The sequence below is a fragment of the Pteropus medius genome, unplaced genomic scaffold (genome assembly GCF_902729225.1).
Source record: "Pteropus medius unplaced genomic scaffold, Ma_sr-lr_union100, whole genome shotgun sequence".
Taxonomy (NCBI): domain Eukaryota; kingdom Metazoa; phylum Chordata; class Mammalia; order Chiroptera; family Pteropodidae; genus Pteropus; species Pteropus medius.
The window spans coordinates 26,724,927-26,741,324 of NW_024342471.1; the positions used below are offsets into that span (position 1 = coordinate 26,724,927).

The 16,398-nt window shown below is 61.8% G+C and overlaps 2 protein-coding genes across 2 annotated transcripts in view; both read right to left on the reverse strand.

The window, feature by feature from the left end:
- TAF4 (TATA-box binding protein associated factor 4) overlaps positions 1-16,398 on the reverse strand; it is a 56,070-nt gene that overhangs the window by 38,688 nt on the left and 984 nt on the right. Inside the window, exon 2 of the mRNA XM_039864739.1 lies at positions 15,855-16,397. Within this exon, the coding sequence (XP_039720673.1) occupies positions 15,855-16,397 (543 nt within the window). The remainder of the gene's footprint in view (positions 1-15,854; position 16,398) is intronic.
- LOC120603898 (uncharacterized) lies at positions 12,627-15,846 on the reverse strand. Its single transcript, XM_039864738.1, has 2 exons — positions 13,729-15,846; positions 12,627-13,133 (listed from the first exon to the last, which is right to left on the reverse strand). Exon 1 carries the CDS (start codon positions 15,165-15,167, stop codon positions 14,160-14,162), a length of 1,008 nt encoding a protein of 335 aa, XP_039720672.1. The 5' UTR covers positions 15,168-15,846; the 3' UTR covers positions 12,627-13,133; positions 13,729-14,159.

The following is a 16,398-nucleotide window of genomic DNA, read 5'->3' on the forward strand; positions in this document are numbered from 1 at the left end:
CCTTGGCCCAGGAAGACAGCGACAGGCCGAACCACCTGCAGAGCTGGCACTGGGCTCTCCCCTCTCCTGGCCCACAGAGGCCCGACCATTCCCTGCACACACGCATCATGGGCCACGGCTGCAATCCCCAAGTCCCCGCCTGCCTCACCTGTGCCACCCACTGCCCCCACAGCTGCTGCTTCCCCAGACACAGCAGTGCTCACGCCCACCGCGCCCTACGTCCAACTGGTCCAGAGGCCAGAGAGGGGCCAGATGGGTCAGAGGTCTCCTATGAGCAGGGAGGCAGGAGGCCCTGGGCCTCACCCACCAGAACCTTGGTCAGCTGTCTGCACACGGGTTGGTGGGGCACGCAGGAGACAGGCACAGTGCCTGACACCACCACCCAGCCCCTCGTCGGCACACAAGTCACAAACGCCCTTCTAGGCCCCAATGCCACCCCCTCCTCCCTGTGCCCTGTGGCCTAGTCATAACCTGCCCTGATCCCAGCAGCCTAGACCAGGACATGCTCCCTGAGACCTGGCTACAGTGACAGTCCCCTAAGGCTGTCCTGTCCCTGCCCAGCTCCCTCCGCCCTCCCCAGAGGCCGCTCCCTGATGACTCTGCCCAAAATATCCCCCTTTGTGACAAAACTCTCAGTACACTGGGAATGGAGGGGAACTTCCTCGACTTGCTAACGAACGCTCACAAAAACCTACAAGCGTCGTATTTACTGGCGAGAAACTCAGAGCTTTCCCACCAGGATGAGGCACGAGGCAAGGACGTCCTCTCTCACCAGCGCCTTCGTCACCGCCCTGGAAGCCCCAGCCGGTGCAGGAAAAGGTGAAAGAGAAGAAAAAGTGTGCAGATCGCAAAGGAAGAAACAAAACTGTCTGTTCACGGATCACACGTGCACAGAAAATCTGAAAGAACCGACAGAAAACTCCTGTAACTGACGGACGGTCAGAGCGACGTTGCAGGATGTGAAGTTAACATACAACAGTCAACGACTTCCATACCCAGCAATAAACAAACGGGATCTGAAATTAAAAACACATTAGCACCGAAAAGATGACATACTCAGGTATAAACCTAAGAAAATACATACGAGACCTGTGTGAAGCCAACCACGAAACTCCGATGAGCTCAACAGAGAACTAAGTAAGCGGAGAAGACGCCATCATCACAGACAGGAAGGGTCAATGCCGTCAAGATGCCAGTTCTGCCCAGTTTGATCGGCAGACTCAGCGCGGCCCGGATGAGAGCCCCAGCTCGCTGCCCCGTGCGCACGGGCAGACTGATGCCGAAGCTCACACGGAGAGGAGGCAAAGACCCGGCACAGTCAGCACGGCATCGAAGGAGGAGAGCTAAGTCGGGGCACGGACGCCACCGACTTCGGGACTGACGGGCAAGCCGCGGTGACCGAGACGCCGTGGTGCGGACAAAGGACCAGACACGCAGGTCGGCGGACAGCGCGGGGCGCCCAGAAACAGACCCCACAAACACAGCCAGCCCGGCTCCGACAGGCGCAAAGGCGACTCGGTGGAGCAGGGACGGGCTCCTCAACAAACGGGGCTGGGACGACTGGCGTCCACGTGCAAGGAAAGGAGTCCACACGCGGACCGCACGCCCGCCGCAGACGTGAACCCGAAACGCGCCGGGGAACCATGCGAAATGCAGAGCTACGAGACTCCCAGGAGATGACAGGAAAACCGCGACGACCCCGGGTCCGGCGAGGACTTCTCAGATGCAACACCACGAAAGAGAAAACTGATGAACTGAACTTAATGAAAATTAAGAACTTCAGCGCTACAAAAGACACTGTCTGGAGAACGAGAAGACAAGCCACAGACGGGAGAGAGACTTGCAAAAGACACATCTGATAAAAGACTGTTATCCAAACAAACAGAGGACTCTTAAAACCAGTAAGAAAACCAGCAACCTGATTAAAAGTGGACAAAGACCTGAGCACACCTCACCAAAGACGATGGCACGACGGCGAATGAGCAGACGAGAGGACGCCGCGCATCCCGTGTCACCGGGGAAAGGCAGCTTAGAACGGGGAGACACCAGCGCCCTCCTATCAGAACGGCCAGACGCAGGGCACTGACGCCAGCGCACGCGGGAGGACGAGGGGCCACAGACACTCGCGCCACTGCCGGGGGACGCACGTGGAGCAGCCGCGGGGGGGACGGCCGGGCGGACCTTACAGAACCGGACGCGGCCCTACCGCGTGAGCTGACAGTCGCGCTCCTTGGCGTTCGCCTGAGGAGGTGACCACCCGTGTCCACACACAGACCTGCACGCGAGGTCTGCAGCTGCTCACTCAGAGGCGCCAACACCCAGAAGCCCCGAGACGCCCCTCGGCAGGTGGACACATGCTCTGTGAACCTAAAACCGCTCTAAAAAATTATCTTTACAAAGCCTACTTGCTCTTCTTGGAGACTCCAGAGGTGGCCCTAAACCACCGTAACGAGTAGCCTCTGCGTAGCTGGCCGACTAGCAGAATCACCCCATCTCCCCACATCCCGAAACCAAGAGCGAAGGAATTTAAATGGCACCAAACTCTCGACAGGAGAGAACAAAAAAAAGGCCAAAGATTTCAACAAACGCATGGAAGACGGAAAGGGGCTCACGGAAGAACGGGAGGGAGTCCTGCCTGGCACCCCCAGGGGCTCAGCGAGGGGAGGCTCCTGCCAGTGACGAGGACAAGACCCAGGGGACACCTGGCCTGCACACAGCAGCTGTGGGGCCGGGCTCCGGGCAGAGACACAACAGCTGGAAGGTCCTTTCCTAAGAAATGGAGGCCACTCTGGCATCGAAGGTCCCACCTGACCCCCGAGACCAGGTGGCCAGGGTACCACCCTGGCTCCAAACCCCCCCATTCCTACCATGCTCAGACAAACCGGGGCCGCCAGGCACTTCATGACAGGCTCCAGGGAGATGGGCCTGCGAGCTGACTATGTACTACACACTGCCCTGGTCGCTGGGGACTGTCGGCACCGCTCACGAAGCAACTCGGGGAGCGGGGGGAGATGGGGCACCCAGAACGAGGAAAATGTGGGGGAAACACCACACAAACACGAGACAGTGCTCTCGACACGCTAACAGGAGTTTCAGGAGGAGGAGGCAGGCAGGAAATTACCTACGAGGAAGGGACTTCCCAAAGAAGTAACCAGGACGCCGTGCTCGACCTGGAGAGCTGGGGTGCCCGGGGCCGGCCCGGCAGAAAAGCCAGGGAACGCACCCCAGGGGCCTGTGCCCACTGGAGCTGCTCAGGACCTCGGCCAGCGGGCTTGGTCACAGGCGTTCCAGGCTCCCAGGGCAGAGCCATTCACTCACCACACACCGCCTCTCCAAGTCGCCCGGGGACAACTTCAACAAGACGGCAGCGCCGCGCACAGCGGGCAGGCCGCGGGGGACCCTGAGCCGGCCGCACGCTCCAGGCTCTGCGGGGCCCACGCACCCAACAGCCTGTTCACATCTGTCCAACAGCCTGTTCACATCTGCACTACCGACCGCACCCCGGTGCACGCTCAGGTGCACGCTCAGAAGCAGCCCGGCTTCCGGCCATGCGGGCGTGGCGCATCTCACACCGGGCCCTCCAGCCATCAGCAAGGACTGCCCTCGCCCAGCGCCCTGGCTAGCGACCTGCTCTCCGGCCATGCCTCTGCAGGCGGACTGTTTTTTCTGGTTTGACCCTGGGAGGAGGCTGACTTCCCATGGTGACAAGCGCCCTGTCACAGTCAGGCCACAACGCACACCCCTTGACACAAAGCCCGAGGACAGCCGCCGGCCTCCCTGTCCATCAGGTAAGGAGGCAGGAGCGCCCACCGCCTCTCATGCCCAAGTCCCTCCCTGCCATCCGGGCCTGAGCCACCAGCTGATACCCTCGCCAGGGCAGGCTGTCGGTCCCTCTCCCCTACGGGAAGTGGGGCCCAGCCATTCAGCTCCAGGAAGGCCACAGTGCCCACGCGGCCTGGTGACACCGCCCTCCCTCTGGCTGAGCATCCCTCCTGCCCAGCTCCAGCTGCTGCCCTCGCAGGAACCCGGCCAGACACCTCAAGTCCCACAGCGGCCGAGCCCACCCTCCCTGCCTACAGCCTCCCGGCTGCCCTCTCCTGTGACACTGGGAGCCCCGGGCCCTGGTCCCTGCGTCCTCTTCACTCAAGCCCCGCAGCCATCACACGGTACACATCTGCGGAGCCACGAGCCATGGGTGGCCACCGAGCACCTGAGCCAGCTGTGCCGAGGGCACAAACACACGCGGGTCCCACAGGCGCAGCACAAAGGGGAAGGGTGCCGACGGCTCGGGGGGACTGGGCCGTGGGGGCCATGTCGACGTGCGACACCTCGAATGTAGCGAGTTACGCGTACGCGTGAGACACTAGAACTAACGCCGCCTTCTTATGACTCTGCGTGTCCTGCACTAACTCTACTAGAAACGTCCAATCACACATGGGGCCCACGCCTCATTTCCACTGGAGAGTAAGGTTCTAGAATCCCCGATCTCTAAGAAACAAGCCCGGAAACAAGGAAAGACGCTGCCCTGAGGGCTCCACGTCCCCTTCGGAAACGAGGTCCCTCAAACAAAGCTGAATGCCCAGGTCGCTGCCTCGCCTCCCACTCAGAACTGGTCTGTCCTGCTTCAGCCTCCAGGCGCCAAACCCAGAGGTGTCCCCACCTCCCCAATCAGCCACCAACACGCGACAGGTGAAGACACTCACCTCGGTGTCGGAGGCCGGACCCCATGACCTGGCTCCACTGCGGGGCTCCCCCATGGGCCCCCCTAGTGCCCCGCCCTGGAGGCTTCCCCGCCCGGTCCACTCTCTTCCTCAGAGTCCTCTCCCGGCCCCCCCTCTATGCCGCCCCAGGTGTCACAATGTCCCAGAACAGGCTTCTGAGCACCTTCTTTGCCCCCTGGCTTCAAGGCCTCCCCCCCCAAACCAGTGGCGTGAAGACGGCCCTCGGCCCCCAGTACCTGGACAGTGGGCTCTGAACCTCTGGATTCACCCCATCTCAGTTCCCTGGGCTTTCCCCCTGAAATCTGCTGGATGCCACAAACCTGCACATGCAGAAGCTGCACTTGAGCTGCTTCTACACACGCGCACCTGGCCCAGTCTCAGATCGGTCCATGTGGCCCTGGGGACAGCAGTGTCCCCTAAGCCCTCCATCCCCACCCCCACAACAGGGGACCCGGCAAGCGGGGTGGGCCCTCTTCACCACGGACAGAAAGGGAGGAAGAGCTGTCACATCGCCATGCAGCAGAACGCCACACAGCACAGGACGGAAGGCCCTCGGCGACATGCCATTTCAGGGGCAAAGGTCCCAACAGATGACCCGCAGCATGGCACTCTGTCGCACGATTAAAGCTAAACCCAGACGCGCGTTCAGCAACGTCAGGAAGAGCCCGCGAGCAGGCGGGAAAAGGGAGGCCAAGGCGTGGTGACCGCAGCTGAGACAGGAGGAGGCCGGACAGTCATCTGGGTCGCCGGCAGGGCCCCCGCTCTTCTGGGAGGTGCTCATGACAGTGTTAAAACGACCCGTAAATAAAGCAGGCCCTGCAGGGACCACGGACAGTGACCAGATCCAAAAGCTCGTGTCCTGTTCTCACCTGGTCCTCTGTCTCAATCAAAGGCTTTGCAAAGCCACGGCCGTCTGCCGGGCAGACAGGCCAAGAACGCCTCCGGGAGACTCCTTGACTCAGGCCACAGGCACGCCCGCCACGCGAGCAGCAGGAGCCGCACGCTGATGGGGCGGGTCCACGCCCTCTGCCCTCAGGTGAACCCACAGAAGGCCCCGCCTGCCCGGCTCAGAACCACCCGGCTCAGAACCACCCGCCCCAACCCCGACCGAGGTCACGGCCTCCCTGAGACGCCTGTCCTGAGAGCCGAGACGCCTGCTGCAGGGGCCACGAAGCCCGCGTCCAGACGCCACGCTGGAGCCGGGGCCCAAAAGATGAGCAGTGTCCAGAAACCAGGCTCTCGGCAGTGGGAAGAGCAGTGTGGGGCAGCCACGACCTGGCCTGCTGACAACGGAGCAGCCCAAGCAGGGGGACCGCCGAGCAGCGGCCAGGAGGGAGCGAGGCGCTGAGGCGGTGAGTCCCTGAGTGCCCAAACCCCCAGCCGGAGCTGCGCCTGGCCCTGCCCAGCATCCTGCACACAAATACACACAATTATGCGGGTGAACACAGAACAAGGGACCGTGAAAAGCCACCCTAACGGCCTCAGATCTCTAAGAACAGAATTTTACAGGCAAAGGTCAAGGTCCCATGCCGTCCCCAGGCCCAGGCCCAGGCCCAGGCCTGCACCCAGCCCCGGGAAGCAGCCACCTGCAGGGCATCCCAGTGCGTCCTGGGACAACCTGCTGCACTCGAGCCCACACCCCGACCCACAGGACAGAGCAACTGACCATGGCCCGTGGCCCTGCCCAGAGCGCAGACGGGCTCCCACGGACACCGGCCCCGCTGCGTCTGCGTCTGCGTCTGCGTCTGCGTCTGCGTCTCCCCACGCTGGCACCGAGGGCCAAGGCGGGCCAGAACCTCGCACCGCCACGCTCCCCGCATCCCTGCACCAGTGTGTCCTGTGTCACCACGGTCAGGCCTGTGGCTCTCCCAACTGGGGACACAGTAAAGCAGCCGGTCCCAGGCAGGCTGGCAACCCCGTAGGGCTGAGCGCCACCAACCCGGAGCACAGCCTGAGACCCTAGCGGATGTGTGTGGACTACGGAGCCCCAGTGTCCCCCGTGTCCCCGACAGACCCCAGCGCCCCCCGGTCCGGGCCAGGGCCCTGGGGGCCACCGGTCACTGGTTTCCTAACCTCTCAGCGTGCAAGCCAGAGGGGTCGGCTACTGAGCGCCGAGACCCTGCCCGGACTGGACGGACACCGGGCGCGAGCACCACAGCCCATCCAGGGCGTCTCCACCACCTCACTCCAGGGCTTTAAAAGTGAACGTTCAAACTCGGTTTCTCGGCTGCTAAATACATCACAAAGTGCCACTAAGCCTGACGCAGCATCCGACCAGCCCTGAGCAGCACAGGCAGCTCCGGAGAGTCCAGAGCAAACGTCACAGACAGATCATCAGCCTGAGAAGCGTGCCAGGGGACAGAGCGGCTGACATCACATTGACCCCACCACCTCTCACAAGCTGATCTGCTGTGGTCCCAACACAAGCCCCTCAGGAAGTCACTCCTTGAGGACAGGACACAAGGTCTGACCTGAGCTGGTGCTCAATTAACGTTTGCCGACCGGCTGACCGGCCAGACACCAAACTCAAAAACCACAGCCCAGGGCTGCTGCTTGGCCACCAAGACGGCCCCCCCACTCAGGGAAAGGGACCCGCACCCAGTCCGAGGCACCTCCTGGTCCCTCGCCCCTCCAGCCGGCACCGACCTCCACCGGAGCAAAGCAGAGACCACAAGAGCCGTTCAGACCTTCCAAGGCTGGGACCACGATGCACGAGCCCTGCTCACCCGAGAAGCCTGCGGCCGCAGAGACCTCGCCCCCTCACCCAGGTCTCTGGAACAGACGGCGCAGCGTGCCAGCTGCTGGCGACGGTCGGCCTCCCACCACGCACACCAACGCCTCACTCCGTGGCCTTTCCCCTCAAAGAGCCTGGTCCCTGTGCATCCGCTGCTTCGCGAGACGCACGTCTGGGCTGAGCTCCTCATTAAGTGGCGGCAGGGTCTCTGAAGCCACTCGCCTCTAAGGCCCTCGGAGTCTTCATCCAGGGAGGTAATCCTCAGGGGACCGTGTGGCTCCAGAACCTGCAGACCCGCGAATCTGCCCTTCGGCACAGGGCGCAAACCTCAGACTGCACACACACACGGCAGAAGCCCCCGCCATCACCAACCCGAGCATCATCTCGAGAGGACGAAGGTCCATCCTAAGCCATTTCCGTTAATGAAAAGGCAAAGCAGCAGGAGATACTTGCTGCCCTGATAGGAAATGTTCCTGCCTTAAAGAAAGCTCTCAAAACAGCTAGTGCCCACGTAAAGGCCTGACGGCACGGACGACCAGCTCTGCCCGGCTCCGCGTCGCCACTCCCTACTGGCCTCTCCACCGCGGCCACCTCTGAACCGCCGGCACCGCCCAGGAAGACACCTGCACGCCGCTCCCCACACCAGACTCCCCTGGGTCTCAACCCGTGACCAGAAATCCCATCAAATGCGATGACTCCCAATCTGTGACCTCATCTGACTTCTGACCTCGTCTGACCTCGCCCCCGAGCTCCTGCCTCAAATTCAGTGCCTCAGCCACGTGACATCTCATCTCCTCTCAGAAAAGCACTGCAATCTGAGTGTGTCCAAATGAGGACATCTGTCCCCCCGCCCCCCACTGTACCCAGGAACAGCTCCCCCTGCCCCGTCACCACAGTCCCCGACTCAGTCACCCTAGGATGTCTGTCCTGGTCCCTTGCCTCAAGTCAGCAAGTCCTGTGAGTGTCCACAGCGGTGCTTGGGCCCAGCCACCAGCCTTGCCTGGACGCTGCCACTGCCATCCCGAGCACCACCTGCTGCGTCCCACATCCAGACACAGAAGCAGCATCCGGACACAGTCCCGATCAGCGGCTGCCAGCCTAGAGCCCTCCACTGGCGTCCCAACGCCCTGGGGTAAACGCAACCTACACCTAGGTACTAGCTCATGGCACACAGGGTCCGCCCTCGCCACGCCCCTCCCCACTCACCCTCTCCAGCCAGGCCCCTCTCCCCGACCCGCCCTCGGGCCCTTGCTCTATCTTCCGCTGGGACCCAGGCCCCAGGCCCCGCAGAACCAGCTCCTGTCATCACCCAGGTCTGGTTCACCTGTCACAAGGCCACCCCCCCGGTTCCAAACGCCACGGGGTACTGTGGCAGGCCCGCCCTGTGCTGACCCCCTGGTCACCACCACGACCACAGCACTTGGGGGCAAGAACTCTGTCAGCCGTGGGACCCCCAGGCTGGACCCCAACCACAACAGCCCCGCCCACTGGCTCAGGACACGCCCAGTGACAAATCGAAAATATAGCACCTCCTCTTCTGATGCAAAGAAGCTGGTTCTCAGCCCTGCATAAGACAGGCAAGCCACAGGAGGCGGGGGGGGGGGGGGCGGGGGGGGGGGGGGCCTCACGGTCTCGCTCTGGGCCACGTGTAACACCACAGTGTGAAGTGTCGAGCCCTCTAAAAGACAATTTGCAGCAAAGACTTAAAAACGCTCAGCCCATCAGACGCACACAGAGCTGCACAGATACATTCACCTCAGGGTCGTTATCACAGACAAGTGGACGTTAGCAACAGCACTGTCACAGGGGCCTGGGACAAAGTGTCGGCCCGTGACAGCGGAGAACCAGGCAGAAGGGAGCTGCGAAGACCAGCGAGAGGCGGGGCATGCGCGCCGCACGCGGACAGGCTCGGGCAGGTCGCGCAGAGGGACCACAGGTGGCCATCGTGTAAAAGTCAGAAGAACGTCTGCCTCACACTCAGGCCAAGGTCACGGACGCCAAAATGCCCATGGTCTGTGCAAGATGCGGACACGAGCGGTTTTATTTTCTCCTTCACGGTTTTCTTTCCCTGTAACGATTAAAACTAATTTTGCCAGCTAAATAACAGGCAGAAAAATGAATCGTTTTCAAATGAAGAATAGCTTTTAGCCACACTTACATAGTTACGTTAAAGGTGAATCAAGAACGCCTTCCTTTCCCATTCTTCAGATAACTCCTGACACTTGAGCTGCTGTCCTGTAGCATTTTTCAGGGTCCAACGTGACACACGGCAGGCCTGTCCCCACCGCTGTGATCACAAACACCCGGCGTCCACGCAAACTCGTGCAAGATCCACCAGAAACCACGAAGACAGGCCCCTCCGTGAAGGGCATAAACGGTCCTTGGAAACTTGTGTTGTCCCACCTACCCTAGCGAGGACTGTCCCCCGCCTCTCGCCCGGGGTGGTGAGACCCGACACCCACACGCCCGGCCGCTCCCAGGCCTCTTCCGTCCCACGCGGAGTGCCCTGGGCCACCGGCACACACCTGGCACAGCCCTGGGGGGGGCCCTGCTGTCCCAGCCCCCAGTGCCCTGCTCTGCCCACTCAGACCACTGAGCCCCCCAAAACAGGCCAGTTCAGAGCAACAGAGCCTTTTGTTGCTCTCCAAACGCTGGTGCGTGGGGGTCTGCGGCCATAGGAGCTGCTCTGGCGTTTCTGAGTCCCCCAGTGTCGGCCACCACGCACCACCAGCCCCAGGGCCCGCTGCCCTCGCCAGCCTGCGGGCGAAGGCAGGCCCGTGTGCCCCTTCCTCACGGGCCACACATTAGAGGCAGAAGGCTCCCATCGAGGCTTTGACTTCACGGTGGAAGAACAGAAGTCCAACCCGGCGTCACCGGCGTCACGGCTGCGGAGGGTCCCGTGCTCACGACCACAATGGCCGGGCAGGGGGCTCCGCGGCCTGTCCCCGGCCTCCGTCCACTCACATGCAGGGGTGACGGCCAGGGGGCAGCCAGAGAGACGGGGGCTGGGGGACATCCACACACTGTTCGAACGTGGGGAGGTCCCCAATTACGAACTTCTGTCCCTTTTTGTTTTCTCAGGGTTTTAATTACTCGGTAGATATTCCCGGATGCGTAAAAATCACACATGCTAATTCTACCAGAGAGACACCGAGTCCCCAGTCTTCAGACACAACTTCCTAGCACTTAGTCCCCTCACAGGGGCACGAAAGAGCCATGACCTAAGTGCCGAAGGACACGAGCTTGCGACACGCAACGCCACGGCGGGAAACAACTGCCCAGGACGTGGCCGGCCAGGTGCGCAGTACCTGGGGCGGGGGAGGGGTCTTGCTGCGAAAGCCCCCTCCCCGCCGGCTCTCCTAGTCGCTGGCTGGCAGAGGCCTGATTAACGGAGGGGCTGCCGGCCCCGTGCGAGGCGAGTCTGAGGCGCGAGGCCTGAACGGCTTCCCAGGACCGAGAGATCCGCAGACTCCAGCTTTCCGCCGGCAGGAGGAGTAAAAGTGCTTTTGAGGGCTACGCAGATTTCCCCAAATCTCAGGCAAGTTTCTCCAGAGTCCTCCTAAAGGTGCTTCAAGATTTTCAACAACAGGTAATTATGTTTCAATCCGCTCCTGCACGACCAGCTAGTCATCAAAAGGCCTTTCACACGTGTCACTCGAGGGGAGGCAAGTGGCACCTCGCACGCCGCAGGGCTCGAGAAGCTGCTCCGAGCCGCCTGCATCATGTCATGACTTCGGGAAGCAGACACGTGCGCCCTGCTGTTGTCACCGAGTTGCGTCATGCCCAGGGCAGGGTCTGAAGCGGGAGGCGGCTCAGCGCTCACCTTTCAGAAACCCCAAGCAGGTGTGCAAGGGCAACCGCCGGGCACAGTGGCGAGGCCAGGCCTTCCACCTCCCCGTGGTGACAGAACCACCCTGGGAGCACTGCCCTCGGCCCCCCAGGGTTCACTGACGCCCCCCCAAGCCAGGACACCACTTCCCTAATGGCTTTCCTATGGGGCCCAAACAAAGAGGGACCCACGCCCACGTGACATGGGCGGCTTGGAACACACCCAGTTTTCCAAGTCTAGTAACTGTGCCCAAAGCAGGAGGCGCAGCAAAAACAGACCCCTCCCTGGCCGCTGCTAAAATGCGAGGGCCACCAGCTCCAAAAGACATCCGCCTATGAAACATCACCAACCCCAGCACCCAGATGGCCGTCCACCCTAAAGACCAGGGACAGGGAGGCGTGAGGCCCAGACAGACGGCGAGGAAGCCACCTGCCTCACGCTACGCAGAGCTGCCCAGTGCTGGCCGGGAATGACTCCCAAAAGGTTCTTTCTCTTTTTCTTCCCAAATGTCACTGTCACCCAAGCGCATCAGGGAAACAGTTTAGTCACGATCTCTGGCGTGAAGGGAGACCCACGCCCAGGCCCACCCTCTCCGCAGGCAGCTGCCCCCCTGGGGGCAGGTCGTGTGCCCCATGTCTCTGGCCCACCTGGAAGACCCGGCAGCTTCTCACTCACAGGACCAGAGTCAGCCACCGCCGCAGGCTCCGGGGTCACTGAGAACGTGGCCGCTCTGGACGTGGTCTGATGGGAACGAAGCTATCGTGAGGTGTGCGAAGCAGTGCACGCGCCAGGCGGCGGGGACGGCGGACGAGAAACTAGCGCCACTTGGCGGCGGCGTGCACCGCTCCCCCAGCCACCACTCACAGTGCTTCAGAAAGCGGTCGGCCCCACTCCAGCCGGCAAGTCTGGGGCTCCGAGGAACCAGGTCAGATCTGTCCCAGATCGGAAAGCCAGAGTGCCCTCGAGCAACAGCATCTAAACTTCTAAGAAAGTCCCTCGTGCCGAAGCACCTGCTGCCAGCGGGCGCCCCCAGAATCTCCAGATCCTGTACCCTCAGTGCCCTGCCCCTCACGCTCTGCCGCCCAGCAGGCCAGCTCTCCGGAGTCCGCCGGGCCCAGGCAGCACCGCCAGCTGCCGCCCTCCCCCACCGACAAACCACTCGATTCACGGTGGCTGGGAACCGACCTCCCACACACCTGTCTGCACAAGCACATTAACCTCAGGAGCGTTCGCTTTACATGAGTCGCATGGAATGTCCGCTGGGCCCGGGGACGCAGGCGCGGGGGAAGGTGGTGTTCCGCCCTGGGGCCGACAGCCTGCACCCTGGCCAAGCCCTGGAGCCGCAGGCAGCGAACGCTCTGCGGACGCAGGATGGACGCTGGGCAAATGCTAACAGGCCACGCCGAAAGGTAACCCTCAGACGTGAGCGTCGTAACGGATGCCCCCCTGGAAAAGCTCTTAAAACCACTTTTGCACAGGTTATTGTTGTGTCGCATCCCTTTTTGTGCTTTCAACCACGATCAGAATTTTACTGTGACGTTGCAACTATTCTGAGCTGCGTAAAACCAACCGGTGCCTCTCAGGGCTCCGTGACAGCTGCCAGCCTCTGTGTTCCCGGTGCCGCGACAGGTCAAACTTAGGCTCCAGCCTTCAAACCAGTAAATCGGTTACGACAACAGGCTCGTTTCCGTACAAGACCGTCCTGACAAAACCATCAACGCTCAGTTTACCAAAAGCAAGTTCAGCACGAGCTCACCGTGGGCTGTGAGGCTGAAGCATGGAAGGCCGAGCACCGGCCCTCAAGGAATGGTGACGCCTGTCTCTGTCCCCTCCCATCCCGGACTCTGACCTACAAGGAGAAAAGGCACTGGGAGGCGCACACCTCCCTCACACACACTCCAACTGTCAACAGTCTATTCCACTTCACACCTCGTGTGGCTCTGGGGACCCACAGGCCACTAAGCCCTTCCCAAGCTTGTGTACCACTGGCTTGTAACAAGAACGAGCTATCAGCCCAGCAGTAGTTATTTTTGTAAGTTACTTCTGCCTCCACTTGATAAGTTTTTATTATGAAAAACTTCAATGAAGAAGAAACATCTAGCCGGAGACTTTAATGTTTTCTGACCGATTACACGATATAGCTAGAATTTCAGGTCTGTCGCTTGGATTTATAAAATTAAATTGTACTATTTAAAAGAGAATTCTCAGTTTAAGGGCGCCAGGAGGAGACTTAACTAAACTTTTTTTGCTTCTACTGTTATTAAAATGAATATAGCTAATCAGCGTTCCCAACCAGTAGAGGAACAGGCGTGAACAGATAAACATAAATCTTTTATTTTCTAGAAAGCATTTGGCCCCTTTAAAGCACAGCTCTCAGCATTTGTCACCCAAACGTCAACACGAGCTGTTCTCTGCTCTCACACAGGACTAATGCAAAGACTCACGAGAACTCAAACGAGTCAGCATTTTTAGAGTTTCATCAAGGTGCTGTCTACTTGTCACATGAAGCCATCCCCAACACTGACATTGGAACAGAAGATTTTCCAAAGGGAGTCCAGGCTCACTCACGACAAAGATGGGTCACCTGTTCCCAACCACGGCTTCTTCTGCCAGAAGAAATAAGGCAGGGGCTACACCCACACTAAGACTCATACCAAGAGGACCCAGTGAACCCCAAACCACCCCACCTGCAGGCATCGCCTGGGCATGGGCGCCTCCTCACCCACCATGCCTGCAACCCGGGCCAAGCGCCCGCCTCACAAACTTCACTACTTACAAGCTCACGCCAGCTTTAAATAACAAAAATGCGGCAAGGGGGCTGTCCCTGCCAGGAGAAAGGCAAACGCTGAGCCGACAGGACCACTAAAAGGACGTTTTAACGGACAGGGAAAAAGCATCCCGACGTTTCACACAAAGCGCTATAACCGCAAATGCTTTCTTCGACCGTGCTGAAAATCCACCACGCTCTGCACTTAGGGGCAAAAACACATGTGACGGACAGAGTGGGGGACCCACAGGGCAACCCCCGCACCCTGGACGGGACGGGGCACCCACAAGGCACCCCATACACTCCAGACAGGACGGGGCACACACAGGTCACCCCACACACTCCGGACGAAACGGGGCATGCACGGGGAACACCCAAGACAGGACAGGCTACCCACAGAACACCCCACACACCCCAGACGGGACGGGGCACGCACAGGGCACCGCCCACACTCCAGATAGGACGGGGCACCCACGAGGCACCCCACGCACCCTGGACAAACACAGTGCATGTGAAGGGCATCTCAGCTGCTCTGTGGAACACTTCACACCACCTGTCTCGAGGAGGGAGCCCCATTTGCACCCTGAAAACACTACTCTTGGCTGCGCCCTGTCCCATGTCCCCAGCCGGCCACATAAACCTGACGCCCGCCAAGCTCCAGCACCAGCGCCCCCACTCACCGACAGGGAGACCTCGCCTTCGGAACGCGTGGAAATTCTTTTCCGGGGTGACCCATGGCCAGCACGAAGGGACGCAGGAGGTGCTGTCCCCACCACTTACACCACCGCAGCAGCTGCTACACCAGCACGTGTTACTACGCGACAGGGAAGGGCTCTGGCGGCTCCCCGCCCCATCCACGCAGGGGGCCGAGGGGACAAGGACACAGGGTGCCGCGAGGGCTGGAGTTCCTCTCTGCCTAGGCATCCGCACGCAGCAGCGTGAGGCGTCACGCCGCAGGGATCCCGCACTGTCACACCCCGGGAGCCCGAAGGAGCAGCCAGAAGACAGAGTGGAGCGCGCGGAGGCTGCACGCGCGCCGGGCTCCGCGTGGCCCTCCAGCAGACCCACTGGCGGCAGCGCACGCCCACCTCCGGTCGCCGCGAAAGAACCGAGCATCCTTTCAACGGTCACACTGTCCCGAACGACACTGTGGCCCACGGAAGAGCCGACACCCTGCCGTGGTCCAGGAAGGCCGTGTGCCCAGGAGTCCTCCGAGGCACACCCGGGACCTCTGCTCTCCCCAGTTGGCAGGGGAGCAGCACGTGGGATCTGCCTCTAGGAGGGGACTGCGCTCTGCCTAACCCAGCATCAGAGGACAGCACCCCAGCCCTGGATGTTAAAGGCGCAGGGAAGCACAGCGAGGTCACAGGCCGTGTGCCTGACCCCAGACACAAGAGGAGAAAGTGCCGAGTGCGGGAAGATCGGGACCCAAGCATCTCCACATCCCGGATGACCCAGGGTGGTGCCCCGGGGACCGCCTGCTGCTGCCGCTCTCCACGGAGAGAGACTCAGAGCAGGGACACACGCAGCCAGGGAGAAACGGAGAACACCGGCAGAAAAACTTTGCGAAGCGGAGATGGGAGCTGAAGCCAGTCTCTGCACAAGGTTAACAGACCTCCGCGGCCACATCATGCTGGGCGTGCAAGAACACACACACATTCGTACCCACGACTCCCCCGCAGCTGGGCAGAGACTCCTCGGCTTGCTACAGGCCGGTGCAACACCCGTGACCTTAGGTCCTCCAGTCCTACAACTTCCTGGACGCCCGGCCGGGCAGCAAAGACCCGCGCAGCGGTCACTCACCTGGGGGCAGCTGGAAGTTCTGGATGTTGGTCGGGTTCTGGGGCGGCTGTGGCAGGCGAGGGGCCAGGACCGTGGGCGTCAGCGTGGCCCGAATCCCGCTGGTGGTGGCCGAGGGCGTCCTGGGCAGGCTCTGGGTGACCGTGCTGGCTGAGCCCTTAGGCAGCCCGGTGGGGGTGCCGGGGGCCGGCGGCGGGAGGCCGGCGGCGGTGGGCAGCGCCCCTTGCATAGTTGGCCCGAGGATCATGCCGGCCCCCGCACCGGCCGGGCAGCTGGCCGCCAGGGTCTGCGGCGGCGGGGGCGCCGGCTGCACCGCGGTCTTGGGCGAGTCGGCCTTGGCCACCTGCGCGGGCGCCGCGGCGGGCCCGGGCTGACTGTTGGCGGCGGGCGCGGGGGCGGGCGCGGGGGCCGGGGCGGGCGCGGGGCCCGGGGCGGGCGCGGGGGCCGGGGCCGGGGCCGGGGCGGGGGCCGGAGCGGGCGCGGGCGCGGCGCTGCCCCCGTTCTGCGCGGCCGCCGGAGGTCCCGCCGGGTGGCCGGGCGGCCGGGC